The 21,144-nt window shown below is 44.0% G+C and overlaps 1 protein-coding gene across 1 annotated transcript in view; it reads left to right on the top strand.

The window, feature by feature from the left end:
* The window catches only part of prmt3 (protein arginine methyltransferase 3), a 61,730-nt gene extending 43,662 nt beyond the window's left edge, over nucleotides 1-18,068 (top strand). Inside the window, exons 14-16 of the mRNA XM_022748942.1 lie at nucleotides 8,401-8,451; nucleotides 9,124-9,211; nucleotides 17,798-18,068. Coding sequence (XP_022604663.1) covers nucleotides 8,401-8,451; nucleotides 9,124-9,211; nucleotides 17,798-17,907 — 249 coding nt within the window. The 3' untranslated portion in view covers nucleotides 17,908-18,068. The remainder of the gene's footprint in view (nucleotides 1-8,400; nucleotides 8,452-9,123; nucleotides 9,212-17,797) is intronic.
* Nucleotides 18,069-21,144: the final 3,076 nt, after the last annotated feature.

The raw sequence follows: 21,144 nt of genomic DNA, 5'->3' as shown, positions 1-21,144 counted from the left end.
CCCTCCCCACCCCCACCCACTCCCCCTGAGCTTCCTCCAGTTTCTCAGCCACATTTCTCTCTAACAGCAGCGACCTGCCGACCACAGAGCAGCCACACCACTGAGCACTGACGCTGTGCGCTGTGAGAAGTGATCTGTCTGTAAGAGGAAAAAAAAAAAAGAAAAGAAAACCCTTCCCACCCCCACCCACTCCCCCTGAGCTTCCTCCAGTTTCTCAGCCACATTTCTCTCTAACAGCAGCGACCTGCCGACCACAGAGCAGCCACACCACTGAGCACTGACGCTGTGCGCTGTGAGAAGTGATCTGTCTGTAAGAGGAAAAAAAAAAAAGAAAAGAAAAGGCCATTGTGTTGGAGCAGCTTTGTGTTGTGCTGCAGTGTTACTGCACTGTCTGGTGTATTGGTTTAATGGATAATCAATAGGTGGTTATTTTCTGGCCTGTGCTCCCTGGGTAAGGCTGGTGGACTTAATGGGATTTGTAAACATCCACTCATTTTTCCTGTCTTTTCTGCTCTGTAATTGAAAGCAACCAGTTTCTATATCTAGGACGTAAGGCCAGTCATGTTAGGGGTACGCCGCAGCAAAATAGATGATGGGATCATGTGGTGCGGAGGTGTCATATTCAGTCATGCTCTCAGACTTGTGGTTTCTGGCTTTTATAATGCAGGTATTTTGTGTATAAGGTATCACTTCGCCTCCAGCATCCAGCCTGTTTGTCCTAGGATTTACAGATGATTATTGACCGGCAGGAGTAGGGAGAGGTTACCATAAAGATACTGATCTGTAGTCAGTGTTGGCTGCAGCTCCTCAGTAGTTAAGGTTAGGATGTGTGAAGGGTAAACCGCTCCTGGACCAGTGCTCGGGGATCGGTGAGGAAGAGCAGCCGCTGCTCCCGTCCTGTGATGGAGCGCCTGCTTTTGTTCTCTTGTCGACAGTCCATTCATCAGCTCAGCCTGCCTAACCTTGCATTAAATGAACAGCACAACCCCTGCGTCTGCGCCGTTCACGCACAAGACAAATCCTCTTGCTCTTGCTTTATTTTATCCCTCCTTGCCTCCCTTTTACATTTCACATGCTCTGCACCTTGCATGCATTGTGTCTGCAATTGCAAACCGAAGCCACATGCAGAATGTATATGTGCTGAAACTTTCATTAAATATTGGATCAGAAATTCTCTCAGGGCATCTATTTCCCCAGCTCCATGATCCATTTACCTCAACTGTAGATCAGGTAGCAAAAATGCCTCAACCGCTCCTAAAGGCTGAACATGATGTATGCTGATAGCGTGGCAGGAGAGAATAAGTTTCTGTCTGTAATTAATTTTAACACCTCTGTGTCACTGCTGCTGACGTAGCTACTGTAGCGCTACAGTCTCTGCAATCCATCTTTAACCTGCTTTCCATCAAATTTAAATCGTGTGGGGTGGCGATGGCCTTCCGGACTGACGGAGTAGACACTCGTCAACTTCAAGGGCGATTTTCAGCACATTAGGAAGGGAATTGTTAATGGAAAAATCCACTCTCACGAATTTAACTCTCAACAGTGGATCAGTACATAGCGTTCAGAGTTGGAGTATCAGCTGACTGTCAACAACAACTGCTTTGGCAGACTACTTCCAGTTTACCACTAACAGATGTTCGACATATTGATCTATGTTATTTATGTCATGAAGTTAAAGGGGAAGTGCATTGATTTTACTCAGCAGTCTGTTTACAGGTCTTGGAGAGTACTACTGCATATGTGCTTCTTTTTGCTTAATTATATTTAATGGTGCTGGATTTGTTTTAGATTAGTTTTTTCTTTGAAAAGCACATTGGTAACATTGAGACGTGCTATGTAAATAAGGTTTATTGAAAAAAGTTGTACAAAACCTTTTGTGACCACAAGACTAGAAATATAAAAATCTGTGTGGATTGTGAGCGCAGGAAAAGACGGGGCCTGGCAAATGAAGTTGCCTAACCTGAGCAAGTAATAATAAGTAACATAAGGCTATAAAGTCGCACTACGTCAGAGTGGTAAAATGTTCTGATATAACTAGTAACTGATAGTAAGACTAGTGGTGGGGATGATGACTGGACCACTGAGCAATCATGGCATTCAGATGAAACTCCATATCAAGCCAGTGGGGTCGGCCACGGCAGCTTAAGTCGCAAAGAGGTGGGTGTGACACTGGTTCAAGCTGCGGAGTCGCTGCTCTTTGCCTGGCTGAGCGAAGGGATTAAAGCAGCTTAAAGGTGAGTTAGGTTTAAAGGCATCAGGTCAGGATAGAGAATGCTGTTGCCAGTCATGAGGCCCAGCCTTATTAATGACGGTACAGCCAGAGTCCCAGTGATGAGCCTAGTGATGGTTCAAAACATCATTTAACATGAATGCTGGGCCTCCATAGGAGTTCTCGCCTAGCCTTTGGCACATTTAACTGTGCATTGATAACCGTCCGTCATGAGTCCAACAGTGTAATAGAAGTGCAGTGATAAATTGGAACTCTTTTAATTGTCAAGTCCACTTTCTAAATCTTTATAAACAGACTGCTTTGGTTCAGCTTTATCAGGTCCAGGTCAGGAAAAATAAGTGAGTAAGGCTAGAGGCTTATGTTAAGACGCTGGTTTGTGTGGCACACTGTTGGCGAAGCGGTAACCTTACTATCAACCATGCCAGAGACCAGCCAAGGCACTGCTGCCAGGAGGTGAACCCCAGAGACCTGGGCTTTTAGGAGCCAATATCCTGTGGCAAGTAGATGAACTGCAGCTTAACAGACTAAAGCATTTGTGCCATACACAGAGGAATCCACTGCAGGAAAGACATAGACCAGAACAGTGTCTGCTCACAGAAACAGACCAGATGCCACGCAGCCACAAGATATGTTTAATATATTTAACAAGGGGTGAATTTTTATTTTTTTTTTCAACTATAAAACTTCCACTCTTTCATTATCACCCTCTCATCCAACAGGAGCCAGATGCATCAATTCCAGACACACTGAGTGTTGTCCAAAGGCACTGTGACAGATGTGGGCAATCACTAAAGGGGATAGTACATTATAATAGCACAGGCATATGAGGGTTGACTGGCTCTTCTCTAATTGTTTATCTGCAGTTCTGTTCTTAAAGGGGAGATTATGGTACTTGTCAAGCGGGGGGTTATTATCATATTTTTGAGTATTGGTTATCATATTATTAAACACTGCCAGAACCTGGTGGTGGAGGAGGAGGAGGAGGAGGCATCCATGTGCATGCATACATGAGAGCACCATCTCCAGTTAGGAAAACAGTGATTAGCAATCAAAACAAGTGAGAAACCAAAGAAACATATACTTGAATATGAACATACTAAATAAAGCTCATATATATGTATATGTTACATAACCATACCAAATGTAAAACTAAACAAAATAAAAGCTTTACACCTGACTGGTGAGGGAATGAGTGACGCTCTGTCATACTCCATTGTAGAGATTTGAGAAACAAACCGTGGAAGAATGGAGCAGCTGGGGGAAAGGGCGTGAGCCATCAACAACTTTCCAAAAACACTTCAGTGCAACAGAAACTGAAACTTTTCCTTGAGTCCAAACAAAAGTAAACAGAAAGTAATCACCTGGACTTTCCAGTAGCAAAGTGCACAGCAGCTGTTGGAGAATCGACCTTGTTTTCTTTATTTTTTAGTGGCAGTGGATGAAGATTGCACAGAGCATACCTGCTCATTTTATTTTCGCAATTTCAGGACTTGCAGACACAAGCCAGCTTCTTGCATTTGCTGCTCTTTGTTAAGCTTTATCCACGCTAACTAAATCAAAAAATGGAGGTTTGGAGGCTCAGGAGGTCGAGCCCTCTAATTTGGTAGGTTGGTGGTTCAATTCCCGGCTACTCCAGTCCTTGGGCAACATACTGAGTTATGAATTGCCCCAGAATGGGTGAATGTGGCTTGTAGCGTAAAGCACTTTGAGTGGTCAATAAGACTATAAAAGTGCGGCCTATTTTCCATTACTGAGCAACACTCAAAGCTTTTGTGATGATTTGTCAGCTGCGACAGAGTTTACATTTCCCAAATCTCTGCAACAGAAAGTAAAAAGTGAGTAAAAATGATCATGACCAGTGGTCATAGAATAAGGAAAAATAAGAGCCAGGCTGACAAAAAGTGGAATTTCCCTCTGGTGTGTGCATCACCTGATCAAAGCTCAGTGATGCAGCTAACTGCAGGTAGCTTTGCACAGCTCGTCTCTGGGCCTTCCTCTCACTGTTACAGTAGAGTTGTTTGTCTGAGACGCAACATGAGTGAGGAACACCAATGAGAGGAGCGCTGCAGCCAAAGCTGATCCGTGCTCCACCTGACTAGAGAGGCAGCAGTCGGACGAAGAGGCAGGGAGGAGAGACACAGGAGGTGGGGGGGGGGGTCACACCAACCCGTCCACAATGTGGTCGTGCTTGAAGCCTCCACGCCTGGATAAACCCCATCAAAAGCGCATTAGCCCTCTCTTCCCCCACCCTCCCTCCCCCTCAGTGCTCCTCCCATTCCCTCCCCTTAACACCCCACCCCACCTCCCTCCGTACGTCCCCCCACTGTTGTATAATAGTATCTGGCCGGGCCACGCGGCTCGCTGACACACAGCCAGGCGAAAGGGGAGCGATGATGAATTGCTCCCTGTTGGTGTTATCCATGATGATAATTATTAATTTTCCCACTGCTCTTCCTGGAGAATGGGGGCCGGAGAGCTGCAGTGTTGCGGAGCCTCCTCCGTGGGCTGTCAAGAAGCCCACTGTCATCACTTATCACAGACAGAGCCAGGGCCCAAGGCTAAACGCTGATGAAAATGAAAAGCGCTCATTCTGATTTGTCCTGTTTTTGGTGTGTGTGTGTGTGTGTGTGTCTTTCTCTCTGTGTGCTTTAACTTTCCCTCTCTTCCTTGCCCTCGTCTCTCTGTCCGTCTCGCTCACTTCCTTAACCCTCCCTCCCATTATTGCCCCCATGTACTGGGATACAGAGGAATTACTTGTCAGGTACAACATAACAGCAGGGGGTTGTTTCCATTAAAATAATCAAACACAGATTTTAATTTAAGTTTCTGATTATTCTAAATTTAAGATCAATATTACAATCAAGACTGCATTAATCAATATTTTTGATATTAACATGAAAGGTCCCATATTATTCCATGTCCTTTTTTTTGGTTATAAAACAGATGTAGTTGCCATATAAATACTGAAAGTTTCAAAATGCACACAGCCTGTGTTAAGACACTGAGCCTTAAAACAAGCCGTCAGGACTTCCGTCACTTTGTGATGTCACAACTATATAGTCACCGCCCTCTGCCATGCCTCCAGCGTGTCCCACCCCAACCCACCGTCCATTGTTTTTGTGTTGTTTTAACTTAATTAAAAACACAACACCAAGCAGTCATTCTGTCATTAAGAGGGCAAGCTACAAGACAGAAAAATGTTGGAGGAAAACGCTGCATAATCGTTGGACGTCAGGAAGCCAATATATCATTGCACAGATGGTACAGATAGTAATGGTAGAGAACAGTGGCTATACTTTGTTTTTCTGAAATTCCCGAGCATTTTAATCTGAATTTGACCAGGCTACGATCTGTTACCTGTGGTCAGCCTATAAGAGGAGAGGCTCATAGACTGAAACAAAACACCTTGTACTTGCTAGTGCTGCAGGGAGAAGCGAGATAGATGTAGAACTATATTGAGATGATTTTCTGTTTTGTTCGGTCTAAGAAGAACTTTTATCAACCTACTTTCTAGCAAACAGGCGGCGACCCTTTGCTAGAAGTTAGGTAAACAAGCTCTGATGAAGCCACTGTACACCTGCTTAACACTCAGTTGGACTGAGTTGGCAACTAGATGGTAAAGAAAGTAGAACATGTAGCAGCTAAAGAGCCAGATGTTTGTCTCAGCAGGTGATGGAGACCAAAACAGAGCTAAAAGAAGATTCATTATTGGACTTAAATTCATCAGTTGGACAGAAACACGACTGAATAGATGATAATGTTGTGCTGTATGCGTAAATAGACAACAACATAACTTTTTAACGGTGTTTTAATTCTTATCAAGTGAAGATGAACATAAACAGAAACTCCTTCAGTCTCCATCTGGAGTTTAAGTTTGGATCTAGCTGTACCGTTTTATTGGCTGTTGTAAAAACTATCATTAAGTCCTTTCAAAGGGCCTCAAGAAGTTTGAAAAACTCTCTTCCCCCAGCACAGTTTGAATCAGAAAGTATTAAAAGCCTCTGGTACAGTAGATATCAGGTCATCAAGGTCTTTGTCTATCCGAACACTCACATCTTTTGTGTTTTATGTATGAGGCTATTACATTCCTGTTTTGTTTTTTTTTTTCTTTCAAATGTGATTTTAATGGCGCCGATCTTCTCCACCGGTTTTGTATTTGTAAGTTTCACTCTGTGGCCTAAATTTTAATTGCTCATCTCACCGCGGTGTGAAAGTTGCACAAGGCAGAAGTGACAATCAATCTCGCTTACGAGGCGTTGTCATCGGCGAGGAACGATGAGGATGATCTCTGCCTCTCCGGCTGAGAGAGGTGAATCCGCTCTGCCTGATGAGTAATTATGGCTAATTTCCTAATTACCTCAGCACCAAGCGTCTCTGTAGCGTTCATTAAAAGCCATAATTGCATTGGGGTGACATGCTCTTTTATCCTCTTTCGGTTCTTTTCTGGCGGTTTAGCTGTGAGCTAGCGGTGCCGCCCCCGCCTGTCGGAGTCGATAAAGGCTGATTGAAGCCTCTGTGCGGAGAGTGTGTTGAACACGGCTTCTGACGGCATCATGATTACCAAGTCTGCATGTGTGTATCTTTGTGTGTGCACTGTATGTAGCTGCACTATGAAAAAAAAAAAAAAAGGTTTCTTTTATCCAGTTTCACCAGGAAAAATGATTTAAATACAATTTGGAGACTTTTACAGAAGCTGTGAACAGATGGTGCTGATGCTTCTCCAAGTGATACAAACAAATTTAGAAAAAACCTCCTCCCCAGCTTTTATATAATGCTACAGCTCCTTTCCTTCTCCTGTTCCTTGCCTCCCTTTCAACTTTCCCTGTGTCTTCTTTCTGTCTGTTTTCCTGTTTTGTTTTTTTACCTCTTCTTTTCCTCTCATCTGCCCTCTCTTTCCCTCTTTCCCTCTCCCGCATTGATTCGGCTCTTCTTTGTCTCGGAGAGCTGGCCTCCAAGTTGTCAGCTGCGTCAGGATTAAAAGCTATTAGTTCTGCATCATTGCCACTACAAGTGCGCTCCTGAGATTGATAGAGTGCCTCTCTTCCTCCAGTGGGGGGAGAAATGGGAGGAAAACAAGCCTGGGGGGTGGTTTTTACCTCACATATCTGACAACGGTCACCTACAGGCGCTCTGGCCCTAGACTTCCCCTCGGTTTGTTTTTTTAAGATGTGTGAATTGGTTTTCACTCAAATGTGTTCATAGCTCTGCAAATCCTCACCAGCAGACAGGATATTGTAAAAGAAAGACTACATTTCAGTCAGTTGAATACCCAATGTGAAGGAAAAGGAGTCTGTCATTTCTGGTCACATCTAAGACCTAAAAAAAAAATTTTAAAAAAAGCCTTGATGAAACCTCAGACTTGGGAGTTTATTCTTCTTTGGTCGTATCAACATAAGGATGGATTCCCTGAGAGCAGAGATTTGTCAGTTATCTAATATCCTTTCCCCTGTTGGGCATTATTCAGATGAGCCCAAATCCATATTCATTTGGACCAAAACCACATTAGTGTTTATTTTCCTGCTGAGTGTTTTTCACATTGCTGCAACACTGTCACCAAAAATGACCACCTTTGCTAATTTCATGATCCATTCTGGATTTTCTTTTTTTTTTCTTTTTTTTTTTTTATTGTCAGCAAAATTGCCTCAATGTTGTTGGCGGCTGCCTCATAATTTATTTCTTTTGTCCGGTGACAAGTCTCCCAGATGAGGTGAGAGGGAGCACATGGGACGTGTTGTTGACTCAGCCTAAATGAGAAACCAAGTCGGCTCTGAGAGGGAGGAGAGTGCAGTTCTCATATGAGTCATATTAATACTCACTGTATCTGTAACAGGGCGGCCCATACAGTTGAGCAGACCACAGATACACACTTAACACACACACATAACAATGACGCGTGATGCAGAGCAAACAAGAGTCTGAATTCTTATGCCTCCTCGAAGGTAACACCATAAAGGAGCAGTACCTTAAAGATAAATGTAAATACTTGAACAGTAAATTTTCTTTCCAGTTTGGTTTTTACTGCCTTATTCCTGAACGCAGCGGCTCATTTTGCCCATTAAAACCCTGAGACTCGTTCTGCCTCCTGCTCGTCAGAGCTGCGGTGTAGTCAAACAAATCCAGGGGTTTATTGTACTGTCACATTCTAACACGCCCCTCATATTTCATTGCAGGCGGTTGTCGGCTACTTTGACATTTTCTTTGACAGAGGCTGCAGCAACAAGGTAAGCAGCAGCGGCAACAGCCAGGCCATTTAACGGAAACTCAATTATGTTCACGCTTTAGCATGTTCCTCCTCCCCGAGGCGTTCGCCGGCAATCGACAGGCAGTCCTAGTCCACTGCTGATATAAGCACTTACCCAGCAGAGCCAGCCAGTCGGAACAGCCAGTGCCAAGCTCTGTGAGCAACACAGTCATGCCTTTTGATTGCACTTCCTATTGTACCTGAGAGTCAAACTGCATGCTACAGACTGGCCAGGAAAGATACCATCTCCGCTGGGAGCTAAGGCTGGAACAATTTAACAATAAAAACAGTAAAGATATAAGTGTCATTTATAATACAGACAAAGCTAATAGTTCTCCTTGTTTCTTTGTGTTTTTCTTTTCCATCACTGTTGAGGATGGACTCACATTAAACAACATGAATGTGACTAGCATGGTTTCCCATAAACTCAAATTAAGCCTCGTATAGATTTTCACTGTAACATACCCAGAACTTTTTTTTTCCAAGTAGTAAATCAGTTTAAATTGATTATAAACAGATTTTGTTTCCTTAATTATCCAAAAGTTGTTTTCTTTTTTTTTTTTTTTTTGCTGACTAGCAGTGTAGATGGAATCAACAGAACCGGTTTGTGATATTTTTGTTCTTTCTTTCTTTTCACTTACTATCGCACCAGGTGATGTTCTCCACAGGTCCTCAGGTCACAAAGACGCACTGGAAACAGACTGTCTTCCTACTGGACAAGCCTGTTCCTGTCCAAGCAGGTCAGTAACCACACAGACCACCGCACGGCCACGAAACACTTGGAAGCTGTAAGATTTAGTACGACTGTCTACTCTCATGTACATTTTCTCAGGTTGGCATGAGTGGTCAAGTTCAGTTTTGTGCTTCATTTCGATTTGTGTTGCTTTCTCTCGTGATTTGATTTTCCTCCCGAGGATCTCGGTGGTGCGTCGTAGCCCGCTGCAGCAGGTAATCTGTCTGTGGTGGAGATGTAGTCAGGCTGGTTGACACCCGTTATCTGTCACCCACAGAGACAGCGAGAGATCAAAACAAATCACACTCAGCCATCGGCGACGGCATGTAAAACTTCATCTGATAGGCGGTTGCAGGCCTCTGAATCATGACACGTTACAAGAGAAGCACTTTGTAACTGACCAGAGAAATATTCATAGAATCACTGTATTAGCAGATTCCAGTAATATTTAGCCGGTGCAGCTTGCTGTGAGGCGTAGCTGTGAGGATGTTCTCGGGAATATCGTTCCGCAGGTTCAAACTCCAGCAAACATGACGGAGCGTCTCGTATCGCTGTCTGTGCAGTTCACCTCAGAGCCGTTGGTCTGCAGTGAAAATGTCATCAACCGACTATCAATGTGTTTTTACTGTAGTGAGTAGATCATACAGCAGTGGCGCTGCCAACCAGTTAATCTAATCGTCTCGTCTCGAACCTAAATGGAGCATTTTATACACTTTCACCACATTCCCCTCACTTAAACACCAGTATGAGAAGCCATTGTTGGTTTGATGAGTTATTTATACTGGTGTTTGTTTGTGGTGATGAGCGTTGTACTGTACAATAAAAATGCAATCAAACATGGTGTGTATCGACATCTGCGAGGGTCTGAGTGGATCCTCGTGCGTGCATGACTGAACGCACGAGAACCATGTGTGCATCCATGTCTTCACTGAATTACCTGCATGCTACTTTCACACTGTCATGAGTCCAACACCCATGAATCTCCCATAGAAATAACTTGCTCCAAAGACGTGACATGTGAAAATATGAATATCACAACGGCCTTGTTCTGATATTGATATATTTCACTGTTAGCGGTTCTGTTCTGTAGACACGTTGAACTTTATGCTATCTAACTTTTAAAGAAAAGAAACTGAGTCCTCTCACACCTGATAAGTTAATGCAGCTAATAATTAAAAAGCACCTTTGTTCGGTTTAATACACTCAGGTTTTGCTGCTTCAGTCTTGCTTGGTCTGTATGATCAGTAGCTTATGGCGGCTAATGTTAGCAAACTTTACATGGATATGACCGTGTAGCCAACATTACTGAGTCCCAAAAGTTAGTGCCTTTTCACCTGAGAGAGCTTTCTGGTCTTCATCTGTTCAGCCACTTCATGTGTGCAGGAGGATTTGTCCCAGGAAGCACGTCTCTGAGCCTGGGTCTTTAGATCACTAAATGTTAGAGCTTTCATTAACTAAATACAGGAGTAATCTGTGTATGATGCTGTTGTTATGAATCTTTGATTGTGGCAAACTTATAGTTTTTTGTGTTGGTGGTTTTGAGAATGGTCCTGTATTTATTACCACTGTAAGCTCTGGCCCCCTGTTTGCGTTATCATAATGGGAATCGCGGATGTGTCCGCTGACGTGAGGATGGATGAGCCTCGGGGGCCAGCTGTCCGCTCGCTGACCAGATATCTGATGGAGTCCACTGTAATAAATGACCTGCAGAGGGACGGAAGCGCTTGATGTCCGACGGCCCTTAGCCGTGCTCAGCCCCCGTCGGCGGCAGCCAGGACGATAAGAACGTCGAAAGCTCTGACGCCGCTCAAACGCTATCGCAGTCTTCGCGCTCCGCTGAGTCAGATAAATGCAGCAGAATGTGAGAGCTGAGGGCCACATTATGTTAACAGTGAGCAGAGGTAGGAAACTGCAGAGCCAAACAAAGACAGATTTCAGACGATCTGGTGCAGAATTTCACTTTGTGTGTGTGTGTGTGTGTGTACATTCACGGACACACATGCGTACATGTACAGGAGATGAAAATGAATCATATGCTTTGATGCTTTGGCCTTCTCACGTCTCAGAGCAGTGGAACCCAGTTGAAAACTTATGAGGGATTTTGGACCAGTGTGTTTGTGCTTTTTCTCCGTCATCACCATAACAACAAGGAGGGAATATCTTTTAGAACAATGTGTTAATCGGAGCAGTGAAGCAATTCTCGCAGGTTGTGGTGGTTACTGTAATTTTTTTCCTTTGCCTTGTCACCTGCATGTACTGTACATACATACACATGCCACAGTGCTAAACCTGGAAGCCCTGATTTGCCCCCTCATTCGGTTTTAAGTGTATTTTGTTCTTTTCGGGGGTAAATGTGTAACAGTTTTTTTGTTTTTTTTTTGTATTCAGTGTTCAAGATAAACTGAATGAATACCAGTAAGTTCCCACAGGATGAATTATACTGTTTCCGTGCCCCGCTGAACTTTTCTCTGCAGATTGTCATGGCATTTACTGAGCACCTTATGCTTCATGCTCCCATGAAGATGAACCCATTTTGAGCACTCCACCTTAAGGCTAAAAATCCACCGGCTTGCACAGTTTGTATTTCCTCTCTGTGTTTATATGCGTTTCCTCCCAGTCCTGCAGTTTCCTCTCGCACTCAGGTCAGATGAATTGCAAACACTATATTACTGGTGGGTGCAAATGTTCGTGTGAAGGGCGATAGTGACAGACTGGTGACTTGTGTAGATGTGCTCCACCTCTCGGCCAATGAGTGCTGCCGTAGGTTTGGGTTAAGTGGGTACAGGTAATGGATGGATGGATTTTACTTAATCCACAGGAAGATTGGGATAATTTGTCGAGAAGTTTCAACAGCCCCATGAACCCCTCCAAAATCATTAGTTTGCAGTTTGTGCTGTGTAATAAACATGGCTGCCTCTAGAGGCCACCAGACTTTAGTTTTAGACGTAACAATTTCTCCTTTCCTCTCCCTCTGTCTTTTTTAACCTTGTGCCTGATTTTACAGTCAGCAGGGAGTATCTGGGCTCTCGGGGGTAACCTGGGAGCATAGTGACATGTGACAGCATTAACCAAGACACACACACACACACACACACACACACACACATTCACAGCCTGAGCTCAGAACCAGCCCGTTCTGATCTAGCTGAGTGTAGCTTAAACTAACGTGGAGTCGATAAAGCGCCATCAGTCTGGCAGTGCGCTGTGTGTGTGAACCAAGCAGTTTGAGCAGAAAAAAAAAGTTTAAGGGAAGAAGAAAATAAAGGCAGGGGTGAGAGAGAGTGAGCAGCAAGTTATTGATGTGCTCGCTCTACCCTGGCACCCTGACGGTCCCCAGCCTCCTCCAGGGGCCGTAAACCAGAAATGGAGTTTTTAACAGCATTCACCGGCTGCCTGCTATGCTCCTATGGTGTACTTTACAACACACACTGCTCCTTTACACACTCAAACTCACAAGAGATGTTGCATACTTCTATACTAAACTTCCCTCTGGCTATTATAAAAAACCTCCTAAAGTCACCTTGAAGATGACAAAACTCTCTCTCTCTCACACACACACACACACACACACAGCGGCCTCTCCTCCTGGGTGTTGACTGAGAAGCACCTTCAGCTCTGATTGGCTGTAGTGAGGGCCAGGCATAAACATCCAGTGGTTTGTTTTAATACAGAGTCTGTCTGTGGTGATTTATTGTGGCAGAGACCGAATCCTATTTGATGTGTTTGTACGAGTGCAGCAGTAATTAACTCTGTGGCTGCGCTTCTGTGGGAGGTGCCGGTGGAAGAGGGAGAACGCACGCAGCCGGCTGGAACAAAACATCCCTGCAAATCCTCCCGCCTGGCAGCGTAATAAATTAAACAGCGAATCATTTGTCATGCTCCGGTGTGTTTGTGTAGCTCCGGTATTGAAGAGGAGGTTCCTTTTTCACAGTTTTACCTACTTAATGTTCGTCGGAGAAAGGAGGTCACACTTTTTTTTCGTCCCTTGGTCATCGAGGTGAGGCGGTGCCCTGGTTACCTGTGCAGAGGGCCGCTCAGAGCAGCTGAAACATGGGCGTGCGTCCTTGTCGGGGCTTTCATTGGACGGTCAGGTGGTCTTTGTTCCCACCCACTTTCATGACTCACCTCCTCTGTTCCGAGTTGTGTTGTACCTTCTTCTAAATCTCCTCTTTTCCCCCGCCCTCATCCGTCCAGACACAGTTTAAACACCTCTACCCCTCCACGCTTCCCCCCGCTCGTCTGAACTCTGAAGGTCCTTGAGCTGTCCAACAGCAGCGGCCGAGCCAAACTTCAAGTTCTTCAGGGCTATAATTCAAACGACGGCTTGGTTTTTGTGTTTGCGGTGGTGCTGGGGATATACAACCCATCAGCTCTGCTTCTTAGCTCTGCACTGAGCAGGAGAGGCCTGAGAATAGGGGGAGAGCGTCACTGCAGTGTGGAAGTCAGCAGTTCTGTATGAGAGTAGTCCACTCCTGTGGGGTCATTATACAAATTATTTGTTTTTTAAACATTTGGGAATGTGTCTGTATTCACGTTAATTATTAAAAATCTAGTTGAAAATTTGATTATCACAAGTCGCCACTCAGGAGAAATGTTTTTCAACTCCCCAAGCTTTGCTTTCATAAGGACATAAAGTCCAGGTAAAGATCAGGTCGGACCAGTCCTCTCTCTGGGCATTTTCTGTGAAAACTGAAAATGATGAGTCGTAGTACTGAAGCACTGCAGCTTACTCTACTCTTGCTCTCGCTGTATGGAGCTGCAGACACTGTAGTGAGTGTGAGCCAAGTGGTTAAAATGTAAATGACAACAGTTTAAATGAATCGCTAATGCGAGCCGTGTATTTCCAGTGTAATTTCATGGAGAAAGACTGCGCTGGGCTGAGATGGGCTGTTTCTGTGGGCCTGCTTGTGCGTAATGACACTGGCATGTTGATGTACGACACTGTGGTGAAAGCCCGGCTCCGTTCCCCGACTCATTTCCACACATGGTTAACTCTTTCTCCCAGCATCTGAGTGGCCAGTTTACTGAAGGCACCGTGGCCCTCTTCCACGGGGAGGTTGGTCTGACTGATTACAGCCGAGCTGCTGCAGTCGCACCACGACGGAACAGACACTCCGTCGGCGCTTGTATGTTTCAATAGTTTAATCGGAAACATGAGGGAGGAGTTGGAGCATTGGTCGCAGTTTTTTTTTTTTTTCGTCTTTTGTCCCAAACCCCTTTTTCTCTGTCAGTTCTGTTTTAACAAAAGGTTAGCAAAGGTCAAGCAATTATTTCTTTGAACTTCATTGGTTTGACTGCAGCCACCCGCTGCCTCCCATGAGCACCAGGCTCTGCTGCTCTAACCAGACTACAGCTAGTGAGGAATTGAGGCTCCTTGTGTCATTTCCTATAAAAATGAGTGAAAGCAAAGCAAAGTTTTTGTTTGTTTTGTCTTCATTGACATTAATGGGAATGTATCTGGAAATTCACAATATTGTGTTATAAATATACTATAATTTTAAATGGATGAAATTGCCATTTTTCCCCTCAATCAGGAACCCACAATGCCACAGAAATTTCTGCTATTTTAATAACTCTCATTTACCAAAGTATTCAGATCCTTTGCTATATTATTAAAATATGCAAAACCTTCTAAAAACATGTTTTCACTTCCTCATTATGGGATATTGAGTGGAGATTAATGAGTAAAAGTGGCAATTTTATCTGTTTAAAACAAGGTAAGCAAAAAGTGAAGGGGTCTGAAGCCACTGTAGATGCTGTTTGGTTTTTTGCGTTGGCTACTTTCGGGAGATCTGCATGAGGTTGAGCGCCACCTGAAATCTGGGAGGAGAGATGCCTGAAGGAAGAGGAACTGAAACTACCAGCTGATCCCCGTGGATTTCTGTTTTTCAGGTTTAGATTGCGGAGATCTGAGTCTTCAGTCAGAATCCTATAAGTCAGATGCAGACAGGCGACACATCACCCTTTACACTGAGATCACCAGTGTTAGCCACACGATAAACAGACTTGTGTGTGTTATTGACCTTTTCTGTTGCAGTTGGGTCGTCTTGCGTCCATGGTGTTGACCACTGATTCAGTTCATTAAGTTGGTGATGGAGTGTGGGGACAGAACAGTGTCTTTTTAGTTTCTTATAAGAGGCGACGTCTTTTTTCTGGCCGCGCAACATTTCTGTCCGTTGGCTACAGTAAATGCTGCTGGTCAGTGTACACACAGTGTTTTACTAGATATAAGAGAGCTACAAATCTCACTGTGGTTCCTGTCATCTGAAGGCGCCAGCATTAATGAATCACAGCCAAAGAAAAACTTCCTTGTTGAATGTGAAAGAGAGGCAGGCTGTTCCAACGCCCGAGCTTGACCCCCTTCAGTCCTGATTCTGGACATTGGAACTGTTAAGACTTCTTAACTTTCTTTTTAACTTTCTTCTGCTGATCTTGGAAAAAGTCATTAAATCTGTTAAATTAACTGTAACTTTAAATCCATTTCCCACCTCAGCTTATTTAATGCAGCAGCAAGGCTCCTCACTAGAGTTAGGGAGGAAGGTCACATGATATAGTTTAGTACCTTTGCTGTAACAACTGAAACAAACAGGCCTTTACCTGCAAGCAGTTCAGCACACAGGAGGTCAGTCGAGGGCGAAGGCGGAGCTAAGATGAAGGTGAGGTCCAGGTAAAGCGGCAGAGATCAGTGAAACCGGAAGCACTCAACACTGGGGAAAAAAGCTGGAAGGTTTGACATGCGGTACAAAGACAAACTGGCACTGAGACAGATTAAATCCACAAGGGAGGGGAAGGGTAATGAGGGACAGGTGAAACAAATCAGGGCGGGAAACACGCAAGGGCAGGAAGTGAATGATCTGAAACGAGAGGAAAGACGAGTATTACAAATAAAGCAGGAAACAGTGAATGAATAATATGAGACAAAGACAAACATGACCTAGGGGGCGGGACGGGTCACATTTACACTGAATAGTGTGTTTCTGATTACCCTGAAGACCGTGGCTCCTAGTTATATCATAGGATTTGCAAATTCCACGAGGTGGATCACAGCCTGAGATCCGCCTTAACAGTCCCAATGTCCAGAACCAGCACTAAAGGGGATCATGCTCATTTTTCTGTTAGGACTGTAGAGTGGTTTACTCAGGCTGTGCTTTGTTTGTTTGTTGTTTGCTTGTTTGCATGTCTTTGGCTTGGTCACTTGTTGGCTTTAAATGCTGCAAAGGACTTTGTAACATTATGAATTTTGCAGTTTACGATGCTGTTTGTAAAGTTTTCACCCATGCTTGTTGGTGAGTCTGGCACCTCACCAACAACAGCACTTTCTGTTCAGCAGCCAGATGTGAAAATGTCCTGATGTTCCTTTAGACTTCAGCTCTTGTTCAGTTGTTATCTTCTGGTTCTTGTGGTTGGAAAAACACCCACAGTGTAAATGCTCCAGCCGTTTCTGCAGTGGAGTGACAGACCCAGAGCCAGCAGCGGACTCCATGACAGCGGCGTTGGCATGGTAACGAGTGAGACGTGACAGCAGCAGTGATGGCGGACACTTCGCTAGAGACAGCGCCACAGTCAGCATTTTCCTCCCTCCTCGTCCTCCTCTAACCTCCAGCGATGAGGAGCGTGTGGCGCTCAGAGAGGGGGAGGTGGAGGAGGAGGTGGAGTGAGGGGGGTGAGAGGATGCTTGTTTGCCATTTGGATAAACATTCGTTTACCTCCAGCAATCAAACGTGAAGTTAATCAGAATGGTTATGCGTCATAATCATCAGCGTCTTCTCCCGGCCTCCCAGTCGCTCGTGCGTCGTACTGTAAACGCGCTTCCTCCTCGCCGCCATCTGGAGGTTTCAGCAGGTCTGCTCATACACATACACACTCGCACACAATCCTGCTTATTAACATACATTAAACCACGTCCCCTTTACACACATCATCATTTCTATAAGCGCCAGTGCGTCTCCGCTCATGCTGCAGAGGCCTGAGCTCAGCAGCACTGTGCTGCTGCAGGGCATCAGGAAGATTTCCTTTTATGAGCAGTTATTCATTTCCCTTTCTTTACGAACACGCTGATCGATGTCTGACTCGGTGAAATTGTTTTCTGCCTTTTGATGTTTTTCTGATATAAAGACGGAGAAATTATGGTCATGGACATCAGGGGGAATGAATGAAGAGCAGTTTTATTTACTTAAACTTTCTCTAACGGGAACAAAAACGAAATCCACCCACTGGGATAAAAGTGAATGGGGAAACGTGAATAAGTTTACATACATGTTTAAATAATTTGTCAATTCACTGTTGTTTTGTTTGACATGTTCTTTCATTACCATGAATGCGTCAAGACAATGTACACTCCTGCATTAGCTCTCCAAATGTGTATTAATCCACAGCTGAAGATAGTTCCCAACAAATGCTCTACTTAGTCCTGTTTGAGTTACACTTACTAAAACCTAGAGTGTCCAGCTGTTTCATGACATCACTGAGGTTTTTCTTAAAATATAAATGACATATTTGTGACCAGTGAAGTGATTGCCGGTCTTCAACGTAAAACAAAACCGTGCACTGCCGTTAACGCCGGTGTCATCTCTCTCTTTGCTGTCTTCATTAGGGGAGGAGCTCCGGGGAAAGATCACGGTGCGTAAAAACAAGAAGGATCCTCGCTCGCTGTTGGTCACCTTTGACCTCCGAGACAGGAAGCAGACTTACAGCCTGCAATAACGTCAGCCATCATGCGGTACCACATTCAGAACATGCAGCCCACTTTTTTTTTTATTGACAATTCATGTATTCACAAAATGTGGGAGTAGGATTAAATTAAACACTTGATTTTGATGATTGAAATGTTAGAATTGTTTCTGTGCCTTGGAATAAAAAACATGTTGAGTGATATTTCCTGCGTGTGAGCTTCTTCTATCAAGTATATGGTAACACAATTAAACTGCGGAAAGCTCTTATTTTGGTGATCTGCAGGTCAAATGAAAAGTAAAGTTTTTACATTTCTAGGTTACATATGATCCTTGTTTCAAGGGCAGTCCACTGACTCTATTTCAGTCTGAAGCAGGTCCCAGCTACACACTGAAATACAGTCAGTTAAATGAAACCTATAAGTCTAAAAACGTTTCCCTTTTAAATCCAGTCTTAACCTTAAATGTCTTTAGACCTGAAAAACCGCACTCACAGGAAGTGGTTTAGACCGCTCTCATCATGCACCGATACTCACATGCATCCCTGCCTGATCAAAATGTCCAATAAAAGGAAAAAAACATGAAGAGGAATCGGCTGCCACCTCTTTGTTAAAGAGATTTTGTACTTTTGCCAAGTATTTCTCTTAATTCTCCTCCTTATTGTCCCACTTTGAGCTGTGTGAGATCTCGCCGCAGGCGTCATCCATCTTCCATGAGTTTACTGGGACAGTGCAAAATGAATTTAAGCTTAAAAAAAAATGGCTGACTGAAGCCTCTTTACATACTTCATTGAGCAACTCTGCTTACAATTAAAGATTTTTTCCTTCCTTCTCTGCCTGAGATGATGAAGCCTGGACTGTGAGAGAAGTGTAGCCCCCTGTGAGGCAGAGGAGGAGGAGGAGGAAGAGGAGGAGGAGCAGAGAGGAGCTGACTGCCTGTCTCACACATGAGTTGACAGTCACCTCTTCTCATGTATTTCTACTGTCTCTGTTATATCAGTACAGTCCAGTCTGCGTATATACAACACAAAATATCATGTATGCTCAAAAGAACAGGCGGGAAAAGATGTGAGCTGTCCTATCAGCTCTTCAACCAAAGTCCAATGAATTTTTCCAAGTTTCATTTTCTACCTGAGATGAATCTACGCAGACTTTTCAAAAGGCTTACAAGCTGTTAGACATTTTTCTGCTGTGCTTGCTTGACATGTTCTGTCACATAACAGAAAACTGTTTTAAAGCTGAAACTGATTTTTTTAAATTTTGTAGTATTTGATATCAGCTGTCTTTAACTAGATGCCTTGATGATGTTATTTGTGTCATGTTTTTAAAGGCACATAGTGAAAGTCAGTTTTGTGTCTCCGGGCTCATTCATACGGAAACATATTGTTATTTATCATATAAAAAGTCAAAAATCTTTGCAGCATTTTGTTTCACTTTACTTATAACCTCCTCAAAAGATTCAAATGCTTATTTTTAGGTTGTTTAGGGTGTTTCTTTGGGGTGGCCCCTTACTGGCCTACACCCTGAACACCTTTAGGAAACCTAATTGCGACCTGATTTGAGAAAAAGGCCAAACACGAATTATAAAGTGAGGCCTCTGTCACCCAGGACTGATGACGATGACGACGACGACGATGATGATGATGATGATGATGATGAGGGGAGCCGTGGGCCTCTGGATGACCTCCTCCTCTGAATCACTGCTTTCCAGGCGCCTCAGATGGATGCGGTTTCTTATCACTCAGGCGACAGCGGGAGTGATCAATTAATTACACGAGCTGCACGTAATTAACGAGCACGAGGAGACACCCAGAAACCACATCCGCGAGGCGGTTAGTTCAGCTCCAAATAAAAACCGGAATTTGAGACAAATGTTTAGTCAAATCAAACACAGGCGGTTTGTGAAGGTGGTTCTCTAAAGACGCAACGAGCCTTTTGCAAAAACGATTAAAAGCCTTTAAAAAAAATAATAAAGTGAAGAAACCAATTGAAGCTCTTTCCTGTGGCCTGTATTTTGCTGCATGTGTGCAAAGCTCTGCAGCTGTTCTGCTGCTTCTCGTGAGAATCAAAACTAGGAGACTTGGCATGACGTGCGTACGTGCGTGCGCGCGTGTGTGCACCTGTGTGTGCGTGTGTAACACTGTCAGTCCGTGTGTTCAGCGGAGTCTGGAAGAGGAGCAGAAATCAATTACAATTATTCTCTGTTGACAATGTAATTAAAGTCAAGGCAGCGGCCGCCTCTGCCTCTTATCTGCAGCGGACGGAGATTTACAAGCGGAGAGAGCGCAGCGCGCATAATGAGTGAGCGGCCCTGTGAGGGACTCAGTGTCCCGGTGTAACCACACTGATGCCGGCAGGGAGACTGCCTCAAACCTGCTCAGCTGTCGTGAAAGTAGCACAGGTTAGACACGGCATCCAGCAGGCCACATGATTTCAATGATTCCGTAGAAAGGCGCTAAAGAGGATTAAGAGTTATTGTAGTTTGTTAGTTTATTAAAACACAGGCCTGTGGGGCTTTTCCTTCAGGGTTTGGGTGAGTGCAAATTATGTTACAATATGATAAAAATATATATATTTTTAAACGATGTAGCTCTTTAATGTTGGGCAGTTCTCCCGCCTTAAAGCTAGTAGGCCTTTCACATGACTGAATACATGTAAAATTACCCTAATGATTTCCATTAAGATGAAAACATCAATTAAATAGGCCAGTGTATTATTAAAAAATACACATTCTGCCAGGCAATTTTATTATGATAATAATAATTATTATTATTGTATTTTATTTAATAATTTATTATTATTATTATCTGTCCTATAGGCCTATGTCCCGCCTGGCTTTATCGCTTGTCCTCAAACAAGACCTAGCTAAACATCGTGGTTGCTAGGCAACAACGCACACGCCTAACTGGTTAATTTTGTTACCACATTTATAATGGGACTGTCAGGTGTGAGATTAGCGTCCAGTGTAAAACCAGTTGTCGAGAGTCAGTCAGACGAGAGGGCCCGAGCTGTTTCACTTTATCAAGCAAAAACATTTCAATGTTGCCATAAAGTGTCCAAATCAAACATTTTATAGGCAACGAAATCAATTTCCCGCCCCTGTGGGAGCCTAGTGTGCGTATGTATGAGTGTTTATAGACTATGGTCTGTGTGTGCGTGTGTGTGTTTTGACTTCAGCTCCTGCACCGCTCACTGACTGTGTGATGGTCTAATGTTTGGAGGCCTGAAGACACAACTGTTTATAATCAACAAGTTCTCTTTAATTGATGAGA

Source organism: Seriola dumerili, unplaced genomic scaffold (genome assembly GCF_002260705.1).
Source record: "Seriola dumerili isolate Sdu_G_001 unplaced genomic scaffold, Sdu_1.0 BDQW01000011.1, whole genome shotgun sequence".
NCBI lineage: Eukaryota > Metazoa > Chordata > Actinopteri > Carangiformes > Carangidae > Seriola > Seriola dumerili.
This window is presented reverse-complemented; position numbering and strand designations above follow the sequence as displayed.